Source organism: Primulina eburnea, chromosome 6 (genome assembly GCF_022965805.1).
Source record: "Primulina eburnea isolate SZY01 chromosome 6, ASM2296580v1, whole genome shotgun sequence".
Taxonomy (NCBI): Eukaryota; Viridiplantae; Streptophyta; class Magnoliopsida; order Lamiales; family Gesneriaceae; genus Primulina; species Primulina eburnea.
This window is the reverse complement of record NC_133106.1, coordinates 39,016,522-39,040,457: the sequence shown is the minus strand read 5'-3', so window position 1 is coordinate 39,040,457 and position 23,936 is coordinate 39,016,522. Positions and strand designations below refer to the sequence as shown.

Sequence of the window (23,936 nt, the reverse complement as noted above, 5' to 3'; positions counted from 1 at the left end):
ATCATCAATCAAATCCAACTGATAGTTTTAGCTTCTCTATTTACTTCAAATATTTCTTTTCGAACATATAAATTCAAGAAAAAGTAACAAAAATGAGATACATTTGACTTGCTGCTACTGTCTGGATTGAGGGCTCTGTAGCTTGATTTGATGCTTCAGTGTAATTATTCTTATCTATGGATACAATTTTATTCTTGCCGTGACGTGCTTCGGTATATCGGACAATAAACAAGGCCTATTCCAATTCACAACAGGTCTGGCCAAGAACGACAAAACCAAAACGATTCAAGATTTGTATCATTTTTCGTAAATAACCTGGTTATGTAGAGAGAAGTTGACAATTTTTATCTGACGTCCACTGCCAAAAGCCACGTCTTTTGAGTGGCTCTTACAAATTGGACAACCCTGACGAGGAAACGATTAAGATTAGAAATTCAAGAAACAAAAACACTCAAAGTGTTGAAAACTCGACACCAAACAAGCATTCTACTCAGCTAGCTGTCCGTATGCTCGACAAGTGATAACAATTGCCCTGCTAGGATTATGGTGAATCCATTACCTTGTTGTCATACATATTGCTCGATGGTGATTCATGGGCAGAATATAAAACAGAGTACTGTCGGAAAACTGCTTGAACCATACGGCTTAAATGAACTGCCGCCGGAAGAAACTCTGCCATGAGAAGGTGGCGGAAGAACAGCTCTGCTTGGAGGATTCCCAGTCTGATGGCTGATACAGAAAATAAAAATACTTCCAGTATTTTATCTCTATACTAGAGTTTTACACACACACCTACATAAATGCATACGTGTGTGTGTGTGTGTGTGAGTGAGGGATAGTGAGAGAGAGAGAGAGAGAGAGAGAGAGAGAGAGCTATTACAATGTTTGATAAAGAATATCCAATCATTACCCGAGTATGTCGAGTTCTATGGTTGCAAGGTACTGAGAAGATATTTCCATCAGGGCTGAGAGGGCAAATTCCGCCTCTTTTCTTGAAAAATCAATGCTCTTTGACATGATATCGGTGAAATTGACGAACTAGGAAAAACATAGGAATACGTAATAGTTTATCATTCCAGCAGAATTTGCACTAGACATTTTATTTTTTATTACTATGAGGTTTGCTACCTGAAAATTGTCGAATGCTCTTGCTGGAATGTTATCATCGAATTCCTGCATGATGTCCCATGGGCCATCTCCAACTCCGACAAGGATAATCGATAAGGGGTATTCACTACTTTTGAACGTAAATTTAAGTATTACACTAACAGGAAAATGGTCCCATTTTGGTTTAATATTACCTAGCTTTTACTATAGCTTCAACGGTTTTCTTCTCCTGTGAGCTCAATTGACCATTTGGTGTATCACTGCTTCTTGTCACCTACACGCACATTCATTCATTATTACATGATCATGAATATTAATAACAACTAAGGATATTTCCCACAAGTCCTAGGCTTTTAATGCGCTTACTCCGAACATGAAATGCTAGTCGAGCACCTTGTAAATAGGATATGCATTTTTCAGGCATTCTGAGAATATCTGAACTTAACATTACATTCGAGGAGTTGAGAGGCAATTCATTCCAACAGTCTCTCAGTGTGAAATCTTTCATAACAAGAACTTAAAGTGAATATAGTTAGTGTACCATCTCCGATGATGAGTAAAACATGGTACTGGCCTCTACTTTCCTCAACAATGCTCATAGCCATTTCAATAACCGGTGCAAATGATGTTGGACCTGAAATCAATGCAGAATTTGTGACTACTCATCATGGCAGACTCAATACGACGAAATTGTTCCCTTTGAACTAAAGGTTTTCAAAATTCATGCACGGTTTCGGTTATGCTCACTGGCTCCACTCTGCCAAAAAAAGGTGTGGATGCGAGCACCTGAAAGACGAAGCTGAGGAACTAACTGGCGGTATCTGGTTAGCACCTCTTCGAATCCCTCACAAAACCTTCCGTCTGGATAAAAACTAAAGACATGTCGGTCGTGTGTCGATGCTGCAAGAAAATTTGGACCGTCATTACAACTAAATGATCGTTTTCTTGTTGATTAGATATATCCCTCTTGAAACTTTACCATCTCCAAATCCAAAACATGGAATCAGGTTGTCTTCATCAAAAGATGACAGGGTTTTCCCAATGATGGTTATGGCTTGTTCGTAGGGATTTTGGACATTCCCGAGATGATGCAAGCTATTCCGGTTCAAAGACTTGGCTCCTGGTTTTCATCAAAAGTTGGCATAATCCTATAAATTTTTCTGGAGGATTTGTCGAAAAATTTCACATATGTTTGAAGTTTACAACCTGTCCATTCATTACTCTTTGTGAAATCAATACCAACAATTAGATTGGAAGACTCTAATCCCGACCGGGAGAGGGCAGCCGTTACCTGAGAAAAAGTAAATAATTACTAGATACTCCATTTATCAAGATGATGTGGATAGTTATTCGGAAGAGAATGGTGAATTAATTTTTTTTTTGAGCAGAAGTTGCCATTTTTTTTGTGAATGATATATGCAATTTCATCATTTTTATAGATGTGACATGAATTAAGACAGCGTAGCCTAACCATCCAGTTGTCCTTAGACAGCTAAACCAATCAAATGGAACAAGAATTCCGCTTGCAATTCAACACGATGGCCTAACCTGATCCAAAGTTTGGTAATTGTCATCAATTCTTGAGAATTTCCTGTCCAGCCGGCGTTGTGGTGCAAGGGTCGACGGAGCATGGTGGTGCAGTGGGGTACAACACTGATGGTGGTGCAAAGCGTACGTGGTAGCCACTATCATCAAATGAAGATGAAAATGTTCTTGGAACTGAGCTTCTATTTCCCATTGATTCATTAATGAATCACAATTTTTTTGTAGCACAAACCGTATCCCACTTTAAGAACCTACGGAATGTTTCAAATAGTAAGGAAATTAAAAGATGGTTATCGATGCTTTCAAGAAACAAACTGGCAACGTTTTTACATATATAGATATGGTGCTTGAGTTTCATGATGCAATTTGGACGAGTACTGATTATAAAATAGTTACAAAATATAAATAAAAAATTCGGATGATTTAATTATTAATAATACATTTGAGATGACGTTAAATAACATGTAACATTTGATATTCCTTGCAAGATTGGCTTATAATCAATTCGTCTCAACTAGTTTAATCCATCAGCGAAAGCTTATTGTTAATTATCCAAGAAATTTCTGATGATTAATCCTTTGTCGTACGCATAATTCACGCTGGTAATGTTTTTATAACCGAACCAATGATGGAATCTACCATTGTAGAGAAACAATATGCATCATCAGAAAATTTGATTCTTCTTAAGCCAGTCCTCTACATGCTGGATGGCACCAAATGCTTCATTTGGATTTTCTTCTGCCCATTTGGATATATCCAACCGACCGAAGAGTTGGATTAACCAAGCTGTCCGTCCGTCCAGTAACTCCACTCGAGAAAGCAAATTTTCTCTGACAAACTCTCTCAACAATTTAGATTATCTACAGTATGAACTAATTTGCATGAGAACTACTTAAAGACACAGCGCAGTTAAAAAGAAAGGAAGCGTAAAGAAATATAACATATCAACAAACAAAAAAAGAAAAAAAGAAAAGGAATACCACCTTTTGCCATATTGAGTGTATAAACCAGCTAACCGAATACAACATTTTTCGACCTAAAAGAGACATTCTTGTCTCACCCACTAAGACCATAGATCGATGGAGGATGATGTGTATATATATATTTTTTTCATTTTTAATCTGATCTACGATGGTCAAATATTGGTCTTGGTTTTAACTTTTAACTAATTTTATCACATATAACTAATATAATTTATTGTTCTTTGTCAGTGAGACTGGTGTTCATATGTACAATGATAAATAATATTTTTGACACAAATAATAATATTTTTTTATGAATGGTCTAAATAAGAGATTCAACTTATAAATTGATTTGTAAGACCATATCAAATTTTTTCTATGTTATTTATGTATACAATATATTTTCTTGTCTTCTATCTTTCTATATACAAAGATGGCAAGTCCAGCTTGACTACCTCATTATATAAAATGGCTAAGCTGTCCTCTCACTTTTGTTTTGGCTTACATTCCAACTCTCTTCTTCGATCCTCTTCTCCTTCTCTATCTATAATTATTTTCTTTTTCTTTTTTTCAAAAAATAAAAATAAAAGAAAAGAAAATACAGTTATTTCCTCATTTTCCCCAGTCTCTTTTGTTGAACGGATCTTTCTTTGTTTTCTTTTATTATTATTTTTGTTCTTAATTGTCATACCACCATGGGATGCTAATCAAACGTCTGTTGGTTGTGCCCGGCAACTTGTAAGGACGTTTAGTTCATGTAAGTGTTTCTGCTCTCCTTTTTCCTTGAAAATTCTGTACCGATTTATGAATTGATTTAGTTATTCTGTATTTGGAGTTTTATTGATATTATCTTGAATTGAATTTGAATTTTTCTTTGATTTTTCTGTTTTTTGTTGAAACTTGTTAGCGATGTTTAGTGGGTTTTACTGGGTCATGTAGAAATGAAAACTTTGGTCAAGGGTTTAATGTGACGGAATCTAGTTCAATATTTTTTAATTTCCTTTTTATTTTTTTCAAGATCCTATCGCTCGGGGTTTTCTTTGATTGTGGGTGCAATCTATTGGAAAGGTCTCAAGATTCAAAATACAAAAAAGTGATGTTCTTCTAGGGAAGTTTGACTAGTGTTTTGTTGATTATTTGATTGATTTGTATTTCAGGTTTTTTTTTTTCAATCTTGACACTTGATTTTCATGTGGTTGGATCTTTATAAAAACACCTAAATTTGCTTGAATTAGATTACAGAGTATCACCTTGTGTTTTGAAATGATAAGGGATGAAGAGAAGGAGCAATCACCAGGTGGAAGTTGGAAGACATACTCAAGGTCGGTTTCATGGACTGAACGTCCACCAAGAAAGTCTAATTCTAAACCACAATGGAACAGCAAAGCACGAGCTTGTTTGCCGCCTCTTCAACCTCTTTCGATCATCAGACCGACTTTGGAAGAATGGCCAAAAGCTGGGTCAGATGATCTTGGTATATGGCCAAATCCTCCAACCCCCGGTGTAAGGCCTGGGTCCGCAACACCCCGTGAAAATTCAGCCTCGGATAAACATCCCCGAGAATTTGATTTTAGAAAAGACAAGCTTGCCTTTTTTGAGAAGGAGTGCTCAAGGATTTTAGATCATATATATTTGGGTAGTGATGCTGTTGCAAAGAATCGTGTTATCCTCCGCCAGAATGGGATCACTCATGTGCTGAACTGTGTGGGGTTTGTTTGCCCAGAATATTTTAAGAATGAACTTGTGTACAAAACACTTTGGCTGCATGACTGCCCGTCCGAGGATATAACAAGTATTCTCTACGATGTGTTTGATTATTTTGAAGATGTTCGGGAACAAGGCAAGCGCGTTCTCGTACACTGCTGTCAAGGTGTGTCGCGATCAAACTCATTGGTCATTGCATATCTTATGTGGAAAGAGGGGATGAGCTTTGATGATGCATTTCAGCATGTGAAGGCAGCCAGAGGAGTGACTAACCCAAATGTTGGATTTGCTTGCCAACTGTTGCAGTGCCAAAAACGAGTGCATGCTCTTCCTGCAAGCCCTACTTCTGTTCTTAGGATGTACCTTATGGCACCTCACTCACCATATGATCCCCTGCATCTTGTACCAAAAATATTGTGTGAACCCAGTGAACAAAAACTCGACTCTCGAGGTGCTTTCATTATTCACATTCCTTGTGCTTTATATGTATGGACCGGTAAGCATTGCTCCCCTGTGATGTCGGATAATGCCATGGCAGCTGCCTCTCAAGTAATTCGTTATGAAAGGGCCCAAGGTCCAGTTATTACTCTCAAAGAAGGTGAAGAGACATTTGAATTTTGGGATGCTCTCGGCTATTGCTCTGTAAAATCCGAGAAAGAAAGCATGCCTGTGGAGTCTGATATGGTGCCCGCTACAGCTCATCCACCTGTCGGGCAAAGGAAACTCCCGGAGTACGATTTAGATTTCGAAATATTCGACAGAGCACTTTCTGGTGGGGTATTACCACCATGTCCGTTATTGGAAGCAGGATCTGAGACGCATCTTCCTGCTAGAGAGAATGGCTGGAACAGATTGAGGAGAAAGTTTGCCAGTGGTGTTGTGAAAGAATTTATTACCTCGTCTAAAATCAACTCTAGTGGCTTTCCAGAGCATAATTTAGATTTTGAAATATCTCACAAAGCACTTCCTATTGAGGTTGCACCATCATATCCGTTAATGGAAGCAGGATCCGAAACATGTCTTCCAGCGAGAGGGAATGGTTGGAACAGACTGAGGAGAAACCTTGCGAGTGGTATTTTGAAAAATTATATTACCTCTTCTAAAGTCAACCATAGTGCCTCCCAAGTAAGTAATGGACTCTATTCAATTGATACCTGTGAAGAAGTTGAAGATTTTGTATCAGCTTCTGATGCTTCAGTATGTTCCAATAGTCAGTGTGATTCACCTGATTCATTTGTTTCGTATGTAACCAGCAGCCCTGGTTGGTCCAAAAGTAACTTAAAAGTAGTGGGATTTCCAGCTCCTCTTTCTGAGATTGCATTGTCTCGTTCACCGTCATTCAATTTGGTGGATTCTTTTTCGTCTTTTCTGGTTAGTAAACCAAAGTCCGGTTCACCATCACCGGCACTTTCGCCGGCTACCTCTGATTATTCAAGTTCATTTACCTTCTCCCCATCATCATCCAACTGGTCTGACTTAACGTTTGTGTCAGCTCAGCCATCTCCTAATGGACTCGAATCCAGAGATGCTGATCCTAGTAGGCGTGGTCCTGTAGAGGAAACTGTTTCTGTAGGTAAAAGTGTCTCTTCAATTTATAATGTAGCTCTCTCTCCACCAGAAGAGGAAATTTCTCCCAGTCGTGTTCCAAAAGTATCAGGTCCATGTTCATCCTGTGGAGAGACTTTTCCCTCCCTGTCAGAGCATATGGGCAGCCATTTTCCTTCTAGGATGATCCTCCCCTCCTCTGCAAAAGTGTCTCATAATACAGAAAACTTGACAAGCTACATGGGAAATGATGTGGTGAAAGATGTTGAATGCAACAGCTTTAATAGTGATGTTTCTTCCGAGAGGGAGAGGAAAAGGTCAATTTCAGATGCAAATGGTTATGTTCCTTATGATGAGTTTTAATCAGTTTGAAAGATGAAAAAATACGATTTACTTCAAATGATATTACTGCTCAGAAACAAGTAACCCAGTCTTTACATGTGACCTTTGTACAAAAATGGAGCTTTGGGTACAAATTGCTGTCGTTTTATATGTACGTTTAGGATGTAAAAGTCATATAATCTGTGAACAATAAAAGAGTGAATTTGAAGATGGTCATACCATTTGGAAGCAGTTGTCCTTGGTCTTTGAGTTTCAGCACAAATGATCGGTGAAGGTACTTGATCTTTTTAAGTTGAGAGCAATATCCTACTATTTTGTGCATAGTTTTCACAGCTAAACATTCTATTATCTCATTTTAGCATTTTGAACGCGTGTTCTTGAACAATAGAGACAACTTTAATGTCCTCTCTAGGTTTTATGGTTAAAGAAGGAAGCTAAATTTGGAAAATATATATATTTTCTTAACTCTGTTCCCCTCGTGGCATTCCGAGGAAGTTGAGAGATCGAAGTTAGAACTGTGACGAGCTCTTCAACATATGTAGTTCATTTATCACACATCAGTTTCTTATTTTTTTAAGAAAAATTAAAGACATGTATTTTACATATGTTTTTTAAAAACACATGACCATAATCTTTTAATTCCAGGATGATTTCAATCCTATTAGGTCCATTCTTAAGCAATCGTCCTCTAGTCTTGTGCGGTAAACTTTGTCCACTTTCTGTACCCAACCATGTCCCTTTCAGCTCGAGTGTATTTCAAGTAGTCCATTTATTGAATCGAATTTGATGCCAAATAATTTTGTTCATATGAGAGTTATCTAATGTTTTTAAAAATATAATAAAAATCACTATTTATAATCACAAACCGAATACTAGTTTAACGAAATTTAAACATACACTAATACTTTTTTTAGCTTATGAGTGGAATCGAAATCCTTGTAAAATATACACGTAAATTGCCCCATGAAATAGAAAGATACCATCCAACGAGTAGCCACCATGGTTATTTACAAAAAAACTCCAAAGCGTTCAGGCGTTTAAGCAGATGGAGAAAGTGTTCAGTCATTTATCGCAGATGGACACCACAAAAGTCGAGACGATGCTTAAATTAAAAACAGTACTCATCCTCATATCTCCTCTCGTGATCTTAGGATATCCATTGTTGGGCCAAGCGCACTTCCTCTCAGAGCTTTATAGGACCATGATTTACGAGCTGAACTCTGTTTCTGAGGACTATTTTCCCCCAATTGTTGTACCCTCGAGGCATTCTTCCTCCATCTATTTCCTTGTGATGGTTGTACCGTTTTAGCATTCTTTACAAAACTTGTTCTGTCAACTACTTGAAGCTTCTTGTTAGTTTTGCCCCAACAACTTTCTTGTGATACTTTTTCCTTTTTGGCATCTAGAGCCTCACTGATTTGGTCCCAAACGTTCAAATCCCCGGTTTCTAAAGGAAAAGACCCAGCCAGTGTCAAATCATCGAAGCAAACAAGTCAACAACTAAATTTATAATGCCAATACCTGCAGAAGGGGGTACTGTTTCTTCACTCTGGTTTAGTTCTCCAGTCTCTACAAACAGGACAGTGTGGCTAAGTAGACCTCTTCAACCCTAGTTAACTGGATTTTCAACCTTAAAAATGAACCGTAGTATATACCTGTGCCGGATATCTCTGTTTGTGTATTGATGCGGCTAGATGACCCTGGTTTTGAAGCTTTTTTGTTGTCCAGAGGACCCTCACGCACCAAACTAGCATCTACATTAACTGAACCTGAACTTCCATCCTTGATAATACGAACGTCAACAAGTGATGAAAAATCAATCTGCGTGAAGGATGATCCAAGAGAGAATTATTGAGAGTTGTAAAAAATGTAGGCTGGAGGGAAAAAATAATAATCTAGATCCACAAGGCTTACCTCCAACGAACCATCTTCTTTATAAAGAGAGTTATCTAGTGGTTCAGCTTCACCCTCATCCGCCTTCTTGGAAACAATTGGATAATCTGACGCTGGTGCCAATATTGCCTGATTGGATTCAGTATTATAAAAAGATACTTTTCCAACCTAGATAAAAGTAAAAGAACGGTTAGAAGAATTGTGGTTATCTGAAACTTTGGAATATTTACTAAATGCACAAATAAATTGAGCAATACTCGATATGCCGAAATCTCTGGGGTCCAGGTTGTCGATAACTCCAGGATACGATATGCAAGGAGATCACCTTCCTGCAAAATGGGAAAAAATGCTTTTAGATTATTCACATGTGAGATGTTATCAGCTAAAAGATCAGGCAACATATTCCATCTAGCCTCTATAATAATTAATACAGAGGAACTCAATATACGAGACAAGGAATCATAATCATTCTCGAAAGAAGGAGAAATGAGAATCAACCTTAGGCATGCCAGGAAGAGTAGGAAGCTTCTCAAAGTCGATTTCTCCTATCGGTTGTTCCCTTGTTTCATTTGCAAATACTTTGGAATTGTCATTGTCTGGATTTTTATAGCCATTCCGTGAAGTAAATGGAGAATCGGCCAATCCCCATTTTTGGCCCTTCTTCTTGCTAGTAATCCCATTCCACTGGGTGGTTTCCTGAGAGAAAATCCCAAGTTAATTAAATAGGGAACGTGCAAAACTCTGAATGGTAAGCATCAACATAATTGTAAAGCAGGAAACCAAGAGTACGTGGCTCAGAAAAGAGTGTCACAATCTCTAGGGAAAAAAAATGGAATACAAATGATTAAGGTATTTAATGAAACTTGTTGAAATAGCATAAATTTATAAAGATCAAGCCATTTTCATTCTAAAGGAAGGGAGACATGGTGGCTGCTACACCAATGTTATAACTTACAAGCAATTTCTGGATACGATGTATACGTGATCTCCCTTATTTATCTCAACCAAGCCTTGTACCATCCTCACAAGAGGTTGAGACAAGAATGGATCACACATTTCCTAGCTTTACAACGGATGCTTTCCAATAAGTAAACCACAAATGTTTTAAGTGTCTAAAAGAATGATTTTTTGGTAAAATACTTGTTTCCATTCACATTAATGGGACAATGTGATCCTCAAATATTCGATATTTAATTTCACTGTATTTGAGAGCTTATAAGGCCATTTTTAGATTGTAGCAAAATGTTATTCCTTGTTGGCATTATCCAATAACCTGAATAGGGGTTTGAGATAAGCTGAAGTTTGAATATTGCCGAGCTTGAGCTTTTACCTGATCATTTGAAGCTCGTGAGCCAACTCCTGGGCCCTTTATTAATATTGACTTTTATTAATATTGAATATTATCGTAATATAATAATGTGAAGCCTTATTTGAACTAAATTCAAAGCAGATCAAGCTTGAGTTCAAGTTTGAAAATTCATGAGCTCTGATAAAGGCCCAAAAAGTTAGAATAGCTCATTCACAACCCCCAATCCCCACACCCCTCCCCTCCCCCTCCCCCTCCCCCTCCCCCCCAACAAAAAAGCTCGAGTACACCTGCTAGAACCAGAGGAGCACCTAGGGCACCAAATTGGGGAATGGTGGTCGCAAGGAGTTGTTAATGAAACCAACACGCTATAGAAATCTTTTCACAATACGTGATTGCAAATCAAGAAGGGATGCGAAAAATCTAGAAGACATACCAAAGTTGGCTGAACATCTTGATCTGCTGAAAAATAAAATCAGGCATCAGATATTCAGAGAAATATGGCATGGTGAAAATAGAAATAGAATGACCTTAAAGAATATTATAAATTTGTCCTCAGGAACAGTCACATAACAGCGTTCTACAATTTCTTCCACTGGCAAATCAGTAGATTAGGTGCAAAAAAATGGAATAGGAAGGAAAGTCAAAATTTATTCATTGCGTTAAGCTAAAATGAAAACCATAACATCACCATGCGCCAAATACCTTACAAGGTCAGCGACCATGATGTTTCAGTCAGCCATGATTAATTTCAGTAAACCAAGATTCTGTTAATTTCTTATTGTTGGAATCAAAGATTTGGAATTTATTAAAATCAACAACTCACCACACACGTAGACAGTAAATATTCACAGACAGAGATTGCGACCTTTTTCAAAAGGTTCAAAGCGGATATGTCCTGGCCTTATTACAATGGGAACAACTTCATGCTCCTCATCACTTTCCAGAATTGACTGCTTAGCTGTGTCTCCATTTTGATTAGGAATTTCATGAGTATCCTCATCATTATGTGTTGGCTCTTCACGTGCATCATCATTATTTTGAGTCGGCTGCTCGCGTACATCACCATTGATCCGAGTGATGTGCTCATGTACATCACTATCATTATTTTGATTTGGATGTTTATGAAGCCAACTAGATTGATTCTGTTGCCATTTTTTGCCACTACGAGGATTATTTTGAGGGGATTGCTTCCAACATAGCTGCACATTTAAGACTTCACTTTAATACCAATGACATGCCAATGACATGCAATGTTGTCAAAGTCAGTATTAAGTAAATAAGATTACTCACCAATCCCTTTGGTATGCCATCCACCACATTACATTCAGAAAGCGCTTGGTGTTTTTTCCACTTATGCTGTAAGATCGAGGCACTCAGTTTTTAATGCCAAAAAAGTGGTGGGGGCCGAGAAAAGTGCGATAACTTACAAGTCCTTTTGATTGGCCATCCACCTTTTTCCTTTCAGCGTTAGATTGGTCCTCTTTCCAATTTCGCTGCAAAATTAAGCCAGTCATATCCAACATACTTCGAATTACTGGTACAAGAGAACTCTTAAGTTATGTATTTGATAGCTTACAAGACCCTCTGATTCGCAGACTGCATTTTTCTTTTGTATATTTGCCATTTCCCTCATCCATCGCCTTTTCGCATATTTCCGCCTGGCACTTCTACTTGGAACCTGCACATGCACATAGTAAATACATTCAGATTCTGGTTTATCGTAGAAAATAGAGCACGATCAAGCAGCATAGTCAATGGTGAACCGATTCAAAATCGCAGTTCGGTAAAAAAAAAAAGAAAAATTTAATCACATGCATCATGCATCCTAAGAGATAAATCACAAGGATGAAAATTGAAAGTGCAGAACAGTTCACATCGAGACAATTAGGAAATGAATCAAGGAAAGCTAAAAGTACATGCTGGGTTCAGTGAAAGGGGTTTTCAAGAGAGAAGCAGATTTTTTATTCACACAAAACTCCTAAATTATATGATTCTTGGAAGGAATCATCATGCTGTGCTCTTGGAATCATCATAAGTCATAACAACTGGTACCAACCAGATAGAAGAACTACACCATTCAACACTTGTTCTCTAAAAGCTACAACATAACGTAACAAAGATCACTTTACAGCTAATAGGAGATAACCTTTTTAGTTTCCTTTGAGGCAATTTTGGTATCCTCAATTGCCTTGTCATTCTTTTGAACTTCGCCATTTCTGGAAATGTTACAGCAGAACAAAGATATGCGAAATTCTATAAAAAAGAGATGGTATAAACAATAAGGCTACGGATAGAGATGGAATGTGTACATCGAAGTTAATGGAAAAGAAAAGAGGATGAGACTATTCTGAACTTGGGATTTAAAATTAGTCTGATATAATAACTTTAATAAAAAACTCTAGTAATTTAAAAGGCTGTGGATTAACTGACCGCGTCATGCCATCCACAGGCAAACCACTCTTGTCAAGTGGGGTAAGACTTTCCTCATTTTTTCCCATGTTATCTTTGGCATCATAATCAGGTTTTTTCTCCTTTTGAGAAAGGCTTTTCTGCATTGTAAGGACTCCTCCCTGATGAGAGTTTTCGATTTTTTCTGTGTGAACATTGTCAGCAACAATCTGAGAGGCCTTAGCCCGCTGTTTCTTCCTCCTATGTTGAAAAGAAAAGGAAGGTGTATGAATTTCAACAAAACCATGAAGAGTAAAGAGTGTGATCAGAACTAAAACCATGCCTATTTGTGTAAAATTAATGCAAGGGAAAGAGCAGGTACTTAGAGCCTTGGAGTTTCACTGATGCTTTCCTTTTTCGATTTCTTGGATCAGCATTTCCACCAGAAGGACCTTCCATATCTTCCAAAACATTTTCATCTTCCTCGTCATATTCAACTTCAGGGTCATCACTCTCAGAACCTCCTTTTTCTTTCTCAAATTCCTCACTTGCCAAAAGCAAGACACCATTTGGCACATAATGGTTATCCATGGCTCTCAGTTCCTCAACAGCATCCGCGTTATCATTTCCCTTGATAGATAAAATTTCTCTCCTCTTCCTGACTCTAATTCCACACATGCAACAGTTAAAATCATAATCATATCTTCTGCATTTCTGATTGCAAAACACCTTTTGAACTAACCTGATAATTTCATTATCATTCAAAAGGCAAGTTGATTCAAATGATGGCAACACAAAGCCAGACATCTGAAAAAAATATTAAGAAACAATGAAACCAAAAAGTATCGTAAAAGATATCCTCTAAATCTAAAATGTGAGCGTCATTTCAAACTCATAATTGAAATACTAAAAAACCAAATATAAAACGAAGCATTTTGTTTCTTTAAGCATGATTATAATCACCATTTTCAGTAAGGAAGGTCAATTCTTGTGAAGAAAATGGCTGGATGTAAGCTGTTTCCTTACCGGGTCACATCCAGAATCCAAATAATTAACTCTTTTCCAAGATAAAAATTACTTAAACTAAAAAATATAGGCAACGAATCAACAAAACGACCAGGATAACCTGAAGGACATAGAAAGAATTTTGGAAAGAATAGGGAAAAACAAAAGCATATATGAATCGCAACAAAATTATCATAAACCAAAGCCGGAGCTATTAAATTATTTGGCAAACCAAAAAAGCATGCATGTAAAAGAATTTTACATGTATGAATTAACTCTATAGCAGGAAGTCGAATATACACATCTACGCACTACGCTAAACAATAGAATCAAGAGAGACACAGCACATTCTTGCTGGGTTTGCGCAAAATCTTTCAAACCAAAAGATGTTTCAGTAGACAGCCACACCAATTAAGAGCAAAAGTAAACCATAAGATCACATTCCTGGTGTCAAATCAAAAGCAGAAACTTGTGAGCTGCCGGTCCCACAAATCCTGAGCATGAATTGCATACATGGATTAAACAAATATATAAACAAAGCGTGGGGATTTTTTTTAAAAAAACAATTTACCGAAAGGAGAAGGCCATGAGGGCAAGATTGGTGGAGCCGGAAAGCGTGGAGCAGATGTGAGGCAACATCGGAAACGGTGACGTGTTGGCGCGGTTTCAACAGTACCCAGCTCCGATTCAAGCCCTCTAACTTCTGGGGTTCGCTCAGTATGTCATCATCTTTGAAAACCAGTCGGATTCTCTTGGTGTCCTCCATAGCCCAGAGCTAATTCTTCCAATGCTCACTCAGTTCTAGGAATTTGATTTCTCTTTTTTCGGTTCGCTCTAAACCATTCAGATTATATAGTAATTGATACTAATTAGCCATATTTTAAGGTTTTGTGCTTTTAACTTTCCTATTGTTTCTTTTCTTTCGTTATAATATTTGTTGTGTCTGCTATTTTAATAGCAATATATACAGTCTTGTGACAAGCTTATTATTAAGCTAAATGAAGTATTGCAGCGTAAAAATTTATCATTGCCAATGTGAAACGATTTGGGCATCTCGATTGAATCCTACAAGATCGAGCTGACAATAAACTTTATTAGCATCTTCCAGCCCCATGCAACGTAACTGATTTGGCTTCTTTTTTTTGGTTCCATGATGGTAGTCAAACAACCAAGAAACTTCAGAATTGTGATACATTAATGTCAATGGAAACGACACTTTTTGCATCATTATTTGTGTTGACATTCATATTTTTCCAATAAACAAAATTACAAGTTGTGGCAACGCCGGAGGGAGTGTAAAAAATGGGAACAATTATCGCTTCATTCCCTTGCAGTCTTGAAACCGGTCTCATAGACCCCTGCAAGCGACAAATGAGTATATGTCAGCCACAATGAAGTACAGCAGGACGAGACCACAATTGAAGAATAGAATGATATAATACTAGAAACTGAAGTAGAAGTGTAGAACAGTAAGTATGGATTCTCGCTCCCTACTTTATTTTTCCAGGAACTTTGAACAGCTTGAACTAGGGACAAAATGATACATTTGCCAATCCAAACAAAACTACATATTTGCTGCAGTTGTAGAAGCTAGTTCAAAATTATGTGATAGGTATAATAATTCCTCATTATGGGCACATTCGTGACTCACAAACATACATCTTCAGACGCACAACTGGCTGTCGACATTGTTTTAGGGAATAGAAATTAATCAATGCTCAAAACAATTTTGTATAAAAGAAATTACTTTGAGATGTGATCTTCATTGACCTGGAAGGACATTAAACCCTTACTGCCCATCCCATAGTAAAGTGACGTTCAATAAATTTTGGCACATCTCACAAGTGCCAAAAGAAAAATGAAAAGCGTTGACGAAAAAATGTAATCACCGCTATGCTGCACCTTTTACATCTTGAAGTAAACAAAATAGTGAACAATATCTGGATGATTGTAGCCTCCACTAGTTGCTCAACAGAGGAGACTGTTCATCATCCATTCACTGTAGGACATTTTATTTCCACAAATAATTCGCTCAGTATTTGAGTTTTTCTTTCATGTCCTTTATTTGTCCATTAAAAGGTAGGAAAGCAAATAGATTTTTCCCAGATCCCACATGCCAATTTTCAGTTAAATTTCTGAAGAAGGTTGGTACATTAGCAACACATGCGTCTTGCTCCATTCAAAAATCCAACTCGGACTCAATAAACCTACTAATTGAACCACAATATCTTCTCAATGACACAATCAAGCACACAATGGAATGGATGAATCAAACATGATCTACATGAAATACAAGGCCTCCAATTTTGGTTACTGTCTATCCATTCAATCAATCTCAAATTTGCTATAAGGCACTAAGTAAAGCACAATCAGCAAAACGAAAGGAAACGAAATAAAGTAATAGACTCCCAAGACCTGAATTCCTTGAACTATTTTTTTATTGTTTTGGGACAATAATTCCCAAACTTACATTAGCTTCAACAGAATTTATCATTCAAACACAGAGTTGCATCGTAAAATTTCATTTCTAAATATAGTAACAAGATTGTAAATCGAACATACCAAATTCAGATAACAATCTAACTCCCAATCCTTAATTCTATACCAAACGCAACATAATTACCTATCATTAACAGGATATCATTCTCAGCTTGATAACAGAAACCAATTCTTTAACTCAAAGCACAATTCTCGTAGTAGTAGCATCCTTTTAACTTTCTCCGATTACCAGAAAATATTTGAATTCATCAGTAATATACCTTCTACAGAAAATAAAATTTCACCGTTCTCGTCATATATCAAAACAACAAAGGCTCGACATCTTATCTCCACCATCACGGGGAAATAACAACAACATAATATGCATTTTTTATCAGTGGATGATCCAGGACTTCAGACGAGCAAAGCAAATTAATTATTTTTGGGTAAATTTTACATTAACCTTCGAAGATTTTTCAGTTGGCTGCACTGGTGCATTTTCCCAAATAAGTGCGTGCGAAAAGAGTAACGATAAACTGATATCACAGCCCAAAACAAATATCATAATGTTTGATTTATTTTACCTGACTTTTTGAACGAGAATCGCTTTGAGCTTGCGAGCGAGGTCCTGTCCACGAATCTTGCGCTCCAAATTCTTCTTAGCCAGAACACGTTTCTCGGAATTCTTGATGTGGCGTACTTGCTCGTTCTTTATCAGCCGTTCGATACCACTCGACTGCATCTTCCGCTGCAGCACCTGTAAGGCTTGATCCAAATTGTTGTTGAGCACCTTAACTCGGATACCCCTCAATTGTTGCAGCTGCGAACTCGCTGAATTTACAATGCCTCTCGGACAACAGTAGAGAGCCGCCGATCTTCGCATAGCGAATGCGTGAATCATAACTCGAACGCAAGGTTTAGCTTCCTGTTTAAACTTAATGCGCCGAACTGATTTCAATCGAGGGTTTCGCCTCGAGGCTGAGAAATGGTAATACAAGACCAAATCATGCACAATAATAACACAGACTACGCCGGTCATTTTGTTTTTTAATCTTCTTCAATTATTTATATTTAAAAAAATTGATTTTTTAAATATAAATAAATAATTCATCAAAATTATTTTATAAATTTACACACCACCTCTTCTTCGTCGAAATATATTATTTCAGGTAAAATTACATTCTCACCCAAACCAAATTAGTTTTTTTTTTTTTAGTTAATCTAAAAATATATAACCATCTAACTTCATATTACACATTTTTCTTTTCATCAGATTTCATTTTATATTTTTTTTAGAAAAAAAAAAACAGCTCCCTTCTCCATTTTTTTTTTGCAAAGAACACACATATCATATATTTGTTTATACAATTCACAACAAATGATTGCGGTTTTGTTTGGAAGCTGAATAACATATTATGATGATTTATATTTTTTGTGCTAACTTTTAAATTTTGTTGTCGTAAAGATGTGACACCATGATTAATATTCACATATCAACAGACGAAGAGACGAACAAACAAAATTAGATACTAATGATTAAACATGATAATTACATATCATCTAAGTCTAACTAAATTATGAGGCGTGTTGATATGAAACGATGTTAAATCCTCCCTTAGAATAAAATTATTACACAGTTAATTGATCGATTTTGTTTGATTAGGTGCGTGTGTTGGTGTTTTAGTATTTGAAATGCTGGCTCGAGAGGATATATATAGAGATTTAATAAGCCGAGTTATATTTTTATGTGGGTCTTACTATCTATCAGTCAACAACATTGGGAAGGAAATCTTTCGGCCACTCTCCAAGTATTTACACGACAGATCGACGAACCCTACGCCAAGCTGGCGTACAGCCCAAAGCGAGCAATGGCGGAGCTTCGTCACTCTAGCTCCATCGGCAGCCGCGCTACACCTTCCCCCACCGCGTCCGCCGTGGCTTCCTCTCCGTTGTCATCTGACTTCCGCCCCTCCATCGCCGACGATGATGACCACGATGGCCGGGATCGCCATCCACGAGATCGCTCTCTCCGCTCTTGCTTTCAGTCTTTTCTTCCGTCCGACGATTTATACAGGCCCCACGCATATGGCTCCAAGATCTCGATTTTCATACTCCTTTCGCTTGCTCTTGCTGCCATTATTGCGATTTCCTCTCTTGTCAAAGGATTGGTACGGTTTCTGAATGTAATTCAATGAATTAATGCTTCTATTAGATCGAGAGTTGTTCGAAACCTCCGTTTTCTTACCTTTTATTTTATGTGCATGGCGCGGCTGCTTTTTTTTTATCTATTGTCTTATAATTCCATGTGTCGATGCGATAATTTGAGTTTATTGTGATGTTGGAGAGCTCTTTGCGATTGGTGAGGGATCAATTGAATATATTTAAGTTCATCTATCCATCAAAGATGATGATAAATTTCTCGTTAGGGTTCTGTAAATTAATAATTTGCAACCTCCGGTTGTTGCGAGGTTTAGTTCTAATACAAGGCAAGGAATGGCATGGGAACAGTATTACCGGGGGTTTAGAAGAGCTTCACGAAATATTATTTAGTTTAGAGCTGATTTTGTATTAATTAAAAGACATCTGATTCATGGCAGATTGAGCTAAATAATCTTCTCAAGTAAGTTTTAGTTGCTCTGCATGGGAAAGCTCATTCACAACAAATTTTATGCAGCTGGGGATCTTATGTGCTGCCTATGTAGCTTCTAGCTCTAATTTGGTTCTATAATTTTGTTAAGCTTTGGATGGTGGTCTCTTTTAATTTTATTCGACCCAGAAAACTTGTGGATATGGTGTGGCGAGCTTTGGTCCGCCCTTTAAGAGTTTCTTATTCTTTATTGTGTTTCTAACAGCTGAAATTTCTGTTGCTACCGAAGCATAAATCATTCACTTGCTCTCATGTATCATTGTCTTCAATTTATGCCAATTTTCGCGTTGAGCTTGCCTTTTGGTCTGCTGCAGAATGCACCTTACTTATGCAGGAAAGATGGCATAACACTTCAGTGTCCTCATGTAAGTGTTTCACATATATCTATTTATTCTCTTTTTCATGTTGATGAGTTATTAGGTTGTTTGCATTCTAATGACATTGCTTTCGATAATGTTAGGTTAAAGAGTCTACGTCGCTGTGGGAGAATCCTTTATCAGCCACTACATCATGGAAGCCTTGTGCTGAACGGCGTGAAGGCATAAATTCAGGTTCCTTAATCTGTTTTGATGAACTATTGAAAAAATTGAGGAAATCATTCTTCCGCTTTTGAAACAGGAGAAATGAAAATGGCTATTTTATCCTTTTCTTTCTTCTTGGTGGGTGGTGGGAAATTTGCATCATGCTCTTTTTTGTCAGACCCTGACAACTAATCCTTGTTTTTATCTTTTGATGGTTATGAAGTTATGTTGCTTAGTGGTTCCATAGGAGTGGCTTTATTTCAATCATTCTGAACCTATTCTTGGTCCTATGTTGAGATAGGATATCATATCCTTTCAACCCGTCTTTGGCATTTTTGTAATATTACATTTTTTTAGTATGCTTATATTAAATTAATATTTAATAAATGAGCTCTATTGGGTACCTGGCAGATCTACCAGCTGAGAATGAATCTAATGGCTATATATTTATACATGCCGAAGGTGGTCTCAACCAGCAAAGAATAGCTGTACGTGGTCCAGTTGAATCTTGTCAAATATCTTTTGCTTGTCTAAGTTCTCGTATTTAAACAGTATTTACTTATGTTAATATTATGCAAGTTGTTTGCTGTTTTAACTATTAAGAACTTATGAGCAGTAAGTACTTATTTGAAAAATAAGGTTTTAAGAAAAAATATTTATATGTGTCTCGATATTATGTAAGATAAGATTTCTGTATCATTGAATTTGTGAGGCTATTTGATCTTGTAAGCTAAAATAAAATCTTTAAAACAACTTAGGATGGTACTTTTTTTTTTAGTGGTTTATGTCAATGCATAACGGCCCAAGAACAGCCCTAACGATACCATAGGTCACCAAGGGAGGAAACATGAAAATAAAGAAATAGCCTTGATTCCGCTGCATTACCCCATAACAGGATCTAGAAGTTGAGAACCATAACAGTTTATAAGCTGTAAAACAATTTTTTTTCTTTTAAAAAAATTATTAGCTTCTAGTTTAGCCAGAATGATTCATGATTTTGACTTACATTGTTATGGTCAAATTACGTGGATCCAATGTCAATTTTGTCACATTGTCAGTCATGTTGCTACATAAATCTCTGCCTTTTACCATGAATGATGTCTTACATTTTAGAATCATGGATTACAATGCTATGGCACTCTCTTGATTGCAAATTTTTGTTTGTTGTACCTATGCCTGAATATCCACGCCTACATGCAGATATGCAACGCAGTAGCTGTGGCAAAGATCATGAATGCTACTCTTATTTTGCCTGTACTGAAGCAAGATCAGATATGGAAGGACCAAACGTCGGTGGACTTAATTAAGGCTACCATGCATTGATTTTATTTCCTGTACTGTATGTGATGTGATTTCTATGTGCATGGAGTTTAAGTGAACGTTTCATTTGTGAACAGTCTTTTAAAATTTGAGAATTTAATTGTTCTTTGGTTTCATGTACACTATTTGTTACAGTGACATAAGGCATAAATTAATGAGGATTGGCTGCTATGGTTCATTATGACGATGCAAACCTATCTGCAGGAAATTTGAAGACATATTTGATGTGGATCATTTTGTTGACTACTTGAAAGATGATGTGCGAATCGTTAGAGATATTCCAGAATGGTTTACAGACAAAGCAGAGCTGTTCACAAGTATAAGGTTTACTGATTTCTTACTCTCGGTTGAATTAGTAATTTAGTGTGTACTAGAAGAAAGCGCATAGCAGCATAGGGGAGTTACTTATTGAATTTTTGGATTAGTTCTTTTAATATAAATTTTCAAGTAAACATACTTAGACTGGACTGGTGAATATATGCTGTATACTGGATTTCAGGGTGTCCTGGATTATAGTTATATGTATCTTCATGGTGCACTATCTGCACATGTTTCAATAATTAGCTTTTTAGTCAAAGGATCTGTGATGAATTTATGTTGAACAACCTGGCATATTCATCAGTTGAAGACTAATTCCTACTTGATAAGTGGAAATGATATTATGTCAAAGCATCCATACAGTAACATATTGTAATTGAGTATCTTTCATGACAGACGGACGGTCAAGAACATTCCAAAGTATGCTCCTGCACAGTTCTACATTGACAATGTTTTACCTCGGGTGAAAGAAAAGAAGATAATGGCCTTGAAACCTTTTGTTGATCGATTGGGGTGAGTTTTCAGGTTCATTTATTGTCGTTCCAGTCGTAGATAAGTTACTTAGAATCCCGCCGGTTAAAATGTACTTCCAGTTATTATTCTTCATTTTTTTGTCCATCAGGTATGACAATGTTCCTCCAGAGATCAACAGGCTAAGGTGTAGAGTGAATTACCATGCTTTGAAATTTCTTCCCGAGATTGAGCAGATGGCTGATTTACTTGTATCGAGAATGAGGAACCGAACTGGAAGTTCAAATCCTTTCATGTAACTTGACTTCCCTCTCAATTAATCAGTTATATGTTTCAACAATCCAAAATTTCATGTTTATATTTGGATTCATTTTTTTATTTATTTTATTTTGCTATACAACAGGGCTTTACATCTACGATTTGAGAAAGGTATGGTTGGCCTATCATTCTGTGATTTCGTGGGAACAAGAATGGAGAAAGCTTTAATGGCTTTATACAGACTGAAAGAATGGCCTCGGCGCTTCAAGGTTTAATATGTCATGAACTTTTTGTGACTTGATCAAAATATTTAAGGAACAGAGACAGTTACTTTATATGCTGGGTTACAGGATGGCTCTCATCTCTGGGCCCTGGCTCTCCAGAAGCGGAAGGAAGGGCGCTGCCCTCTCGAACCTGGCGAGGTAGCTGTGATGCTTCGTGCAATGGGCTATCCGAAAGAGACTCAGATATATGTTGCTTCTGGGCAGGTTTATGGTGGGCAGAACCGCATGGCACCATTAAGGAACATGTTCCCCAATCTTGTAAGGCTATTTGCTCAGTGTTTTCATTTAGTTTACTCACGATTTGTATGTTGTGACTGCTATTTTACAAACACTCTAGTCCTGAGATTTTATTATCAGCATATTAACATTTGGTCATTCCAGTTGGAAACAGTTGATTCTGGAACCAGAAAATTTATCTTGTTTCTTTTGCAGGTCACAAAAGAGGAATTGGCAACCAAGTTGGAGTTGGACGAGTTTAGAAAACACGTGACTAGCTTGGCTGCTCTAGACTTCCTGGTCTGCTTGAAGTCTGATGTTTTTGTGATGACCCATGGAGGAAACTTCGCTAAACTGATAATAGGACACCGGCGGTACATGGGCCACCGCTTAAAATCAATAAAACCAGACAAGGGTCTTATGTCCAAATCTTTAGGTGACCCCTACATGGGCTGGGCTACGTTCGTGGAAGACGTGATTGTCACCCACCAGACACGAACCGGTCTCCCGGAAGAAACGTTTCCTAACTATGACATTTGGGAGAACCCTTTAACGCCTTGTATGTGTAGAACTTGATTGGGAGACTCTAATGGTGCTGTAGCGGAAGGCCTTCTGTTGTTTATTGGAGCTAATGTATGTCGTGCAGTTAAATGAACTGTGGTGCAATTAAAGAAATTTCGTGGTAAATTCATCTGCAAAAATGACACTTTGCAGGGATGCATTAGAATACCAGAACCTGGGAAAGGAAAGGGGAATCCTTTTGAGTTGCAAATTTAAGTTACTGAGGGCGCTGGGTTCTGATCATGCTAGTTGAGATGCCACCGCTAAGTGAGATCACAAATTGGCATGTCAATGTTAATTTTTTTTATTTATTTATTTTTGCAATGTTGGTGTGTAAATTATAATCACTGGGCAAGACGCATGAAAAATATGAAGCTCTTTTTTTCATGGGCAAGACGCATGAAAAATTATAATCACAGTTACATACAACAATCTTAACCGGAAAAAAAGTCGTTATTTAACCAATTTTTGTTGCAACACGAACTTTTAATACCACTCTTGGTGGAATCCTCTTACGTAAACAAAGAAATCTCAAAGCTACATGATATAGATTTAAGCGTGTTGCTTCCGAAACAAATAACGAGACGAACTTAAGTTCCAAGCTAAGCACGAGGTAATCAGGAAAAGACCGGGTCTCGATGTTAGTTTGGATAGATGTTTTAAATAGGCTATATATGCTTTAACGAATGCAGCATACAAATCGTATGTGTATAATATTTTATGTATGTTGAGCTTTGATAATAATATTTTTAAAATTTTAGACACGATATGCTGTCATTAACTAACGAGTGAGTCCCCTATCCATATTCACAATAAAAAGTAATACTCTCAGCATAAAAAGTGATACTTTTTTATGGGTGACCCAAATAAGAGATCCGTCTCACAAAAACGACCCGTGAGACCGTCTCACACAAGTTTTTGCTTTAACTAAAAGAGATAAATAATAATGTGAAAAATAAATTAACGGTTTTAGAATCTAAAATTTATGGTTTTTTTTTTCCGATACACTAAACATTTTCGACAGTTCTCGCATATCTTCTCTTTTACATAAATCATACTTTA

The 23,936-nt window shown here is 37.1% G+C and overlaps 4 protein-coding genes and 1 pseudogene across 6 annotated transcripts; 2 read left to right on the top strand and 3 right to left on the bottom strand.

Annotated features, from left to right (window-relative positions):
- Positions 1 to 99: 99 nt before the first annotated feature.
- LOC140835561 (E3 ubiquitin-protein ligase RGLG1-like) lies at positions 100 to 3,382 on the bottom strand (annotated as a pseudogene).
- Positions 3,383 to 4,116: 734 nt separating this feature from the next.
- On the top strand, positions 4,117 to 7,454 carry LOC140835229 (protein-tyrosine-phosphatase MKP1-like). Its single transcript, XM_073200695.1, has 2 exons — positions 4,117 to 4,371; positions 4,886 to 7,454. Coding segments are annotated over exons 1-2 (2,343 nt in total). The 5' UTR covers positions 4,117 to 4,369; the 3' UTR covers positions 7,227 to 7,454.
- A 697-nt stretch (positions 7,455 to 8,151) lies between these two features.
- Positions 8,152 to 14,707, bottom strand: LOC140835227 (coilin-like). 3 transcript variants are annotated; one of them, XM_073200693.1, is made up of 16 exons: positions 14,372 to 14,707; positions 13,538 to 13,602; positions 13,178 to 13,453; positions 12,838 to 13,056; positions 12,554 to 12,623; positions 11,984 to 12,085; positions 11,835 to 11,900; positions 11,698 to 11,763; positions 11,273 to 11,606; positions 10,841 to 10,866; positions 9,597 to 9,794; positions 9,356 to 9,427; positions 9,120 to 9,266; positions 8,861 to 9,026; positions 8,727 to 8,774; positions 8,152 to 8,652 (listed from the first exon to the last, which is right to left on the bottom strand). In XM_073200693.1, the coding sequence occupies exons 1-16, from the start codon at positions 14,564 to 14,566 to the stop codon at positions 8,333 to 8,335; spliced, it is 2,370 nt and encodes a 789-aa protein (XP_073056794.1). In that variant the 5' UTR covers positions 14,567 to 14,707; the 3' UTR covers positions 8,152 to 8,332. The 3 variants fall into 3 exon arrangements, with proteins under 3 accessions (XP_073056794.1, XP_073056791.1, XP_073056793.1); XM_073200690.1 differs by having other exon boundaries at positions 13,178 to 13,459; positions 14,372 to 14,705; XM_073200692.1 differs by having other exon boundaries at positions 10,841 to 10,863; positions 13,178 to 13,459; positions 14,372 to 14,704.
- A 172-nt stretch (positions 14,708 to 14,879) lies between these two features.
- On the bottom strand, positions 14,880 to 17,303 carry LOC140835228 (uncharacterized). Its single transcript, XM_073200694.1, has 2 exons — positions 16,863 to 17,303; positions 14,880 to 15,158 (listed from the first exon to the last, which is right to left on the bottom strand). The coding sequence occupies exons 1-2, from the start codon at positions 17,177 to 17,179 to the stop codon at positions 15,149 to 15,151; spliced, it is 327 nt and encodes a 108-aa protein (XP_073056795.1). The 5' UTR covers positions 17,180 to 17,303; the 3' UTR covers positions 14,880 to 15,148.
- A 727-nt stretch (positions 17,304 to 18,030) lies between these two features.
- On the top strand, positions 18,031 to 22,952 carry LOC140835226 (protein PECTIC ARABINOGALACTAN SYNTHESIS-RELATED). Its single transcript, XM_073200689.1, has 11 exons — positions 18,031 to 18,446; positions 19,240 to 19,290; positions 19,386 to 19,476; positions 19,858 to 19,934; positions 20,647 to 20,735; positions 20,971 to 21,090; positions 21,481 to 21,597; positions 21,707 to 21,850; positions 21,959 to 22,082; positions 22,164 to 22,355; positions 22,530 to 22,952. Exons 1-11 carry the CDS (start codon positions 18,147 to 18,149, stop codon positions 22,887 to 22,889), a joined length of 1,665 nt encoding a protein of 554 aa, XP_073056790.1. The 5' UTR covers positions 18,031 to 18,146; the 3' UTR covers positions 22,890 to 22,952.
- Positions 22,953 to 23,936: the final 984 nt, after the last annotated feature.

Bases quoted from the DNA above. Each gene is read 5' to 3' on its own strand.
- LOC140835228 (XM_073200694.1), bottom strand. From the start codon at position 17,179: ATGATTCACGCATTCGCTATGCGAAGATCGGCGGCTCTCTACTGTTGT.
- LOC140835226 (XM_073200689.1), top strand. From the start codon at position 18,147: ATGGCGGAGCTTCGTCACTCTAGCTCCATCGGCAGCCGCGCTACACCT. The intron at 21,091-21,480 runs GTTTACTGATTT...CTTTCATGACAG, and splicing joins GAGCTGTTCACAAGTATAAG to ACGGACGGTCAAGAACATTC. The intron at 21,598-21,706 runs GTGAGTTTTCAG...TTTGTCCATCAG, and splicing joins CCTTTTGTTGATCGATTGGG to GTATGACAATGTTCCTCCAG.
- LOC140835227 (XM_073200690.1), bottom strand. From the start codon at position 14,566: ATGGAGGACACCAAGAGAATCCGACTGGTTTTCAAAGATGATGACATA. The intron at 8,775-8,860 runs GTATATACTACG...TCCTGTTTGTAG, and splicing joins AACAGAGATATCCGGCACAG to AGACTGGAGAACTAAACCAG. The intron at 8,653-8,726 runs GTATTGGCATTA...CTTTTCCTTTAG, and splicing joins AACAGTACCCCCTTCTGCAG to AAACCGGGGATTTGAACGTT.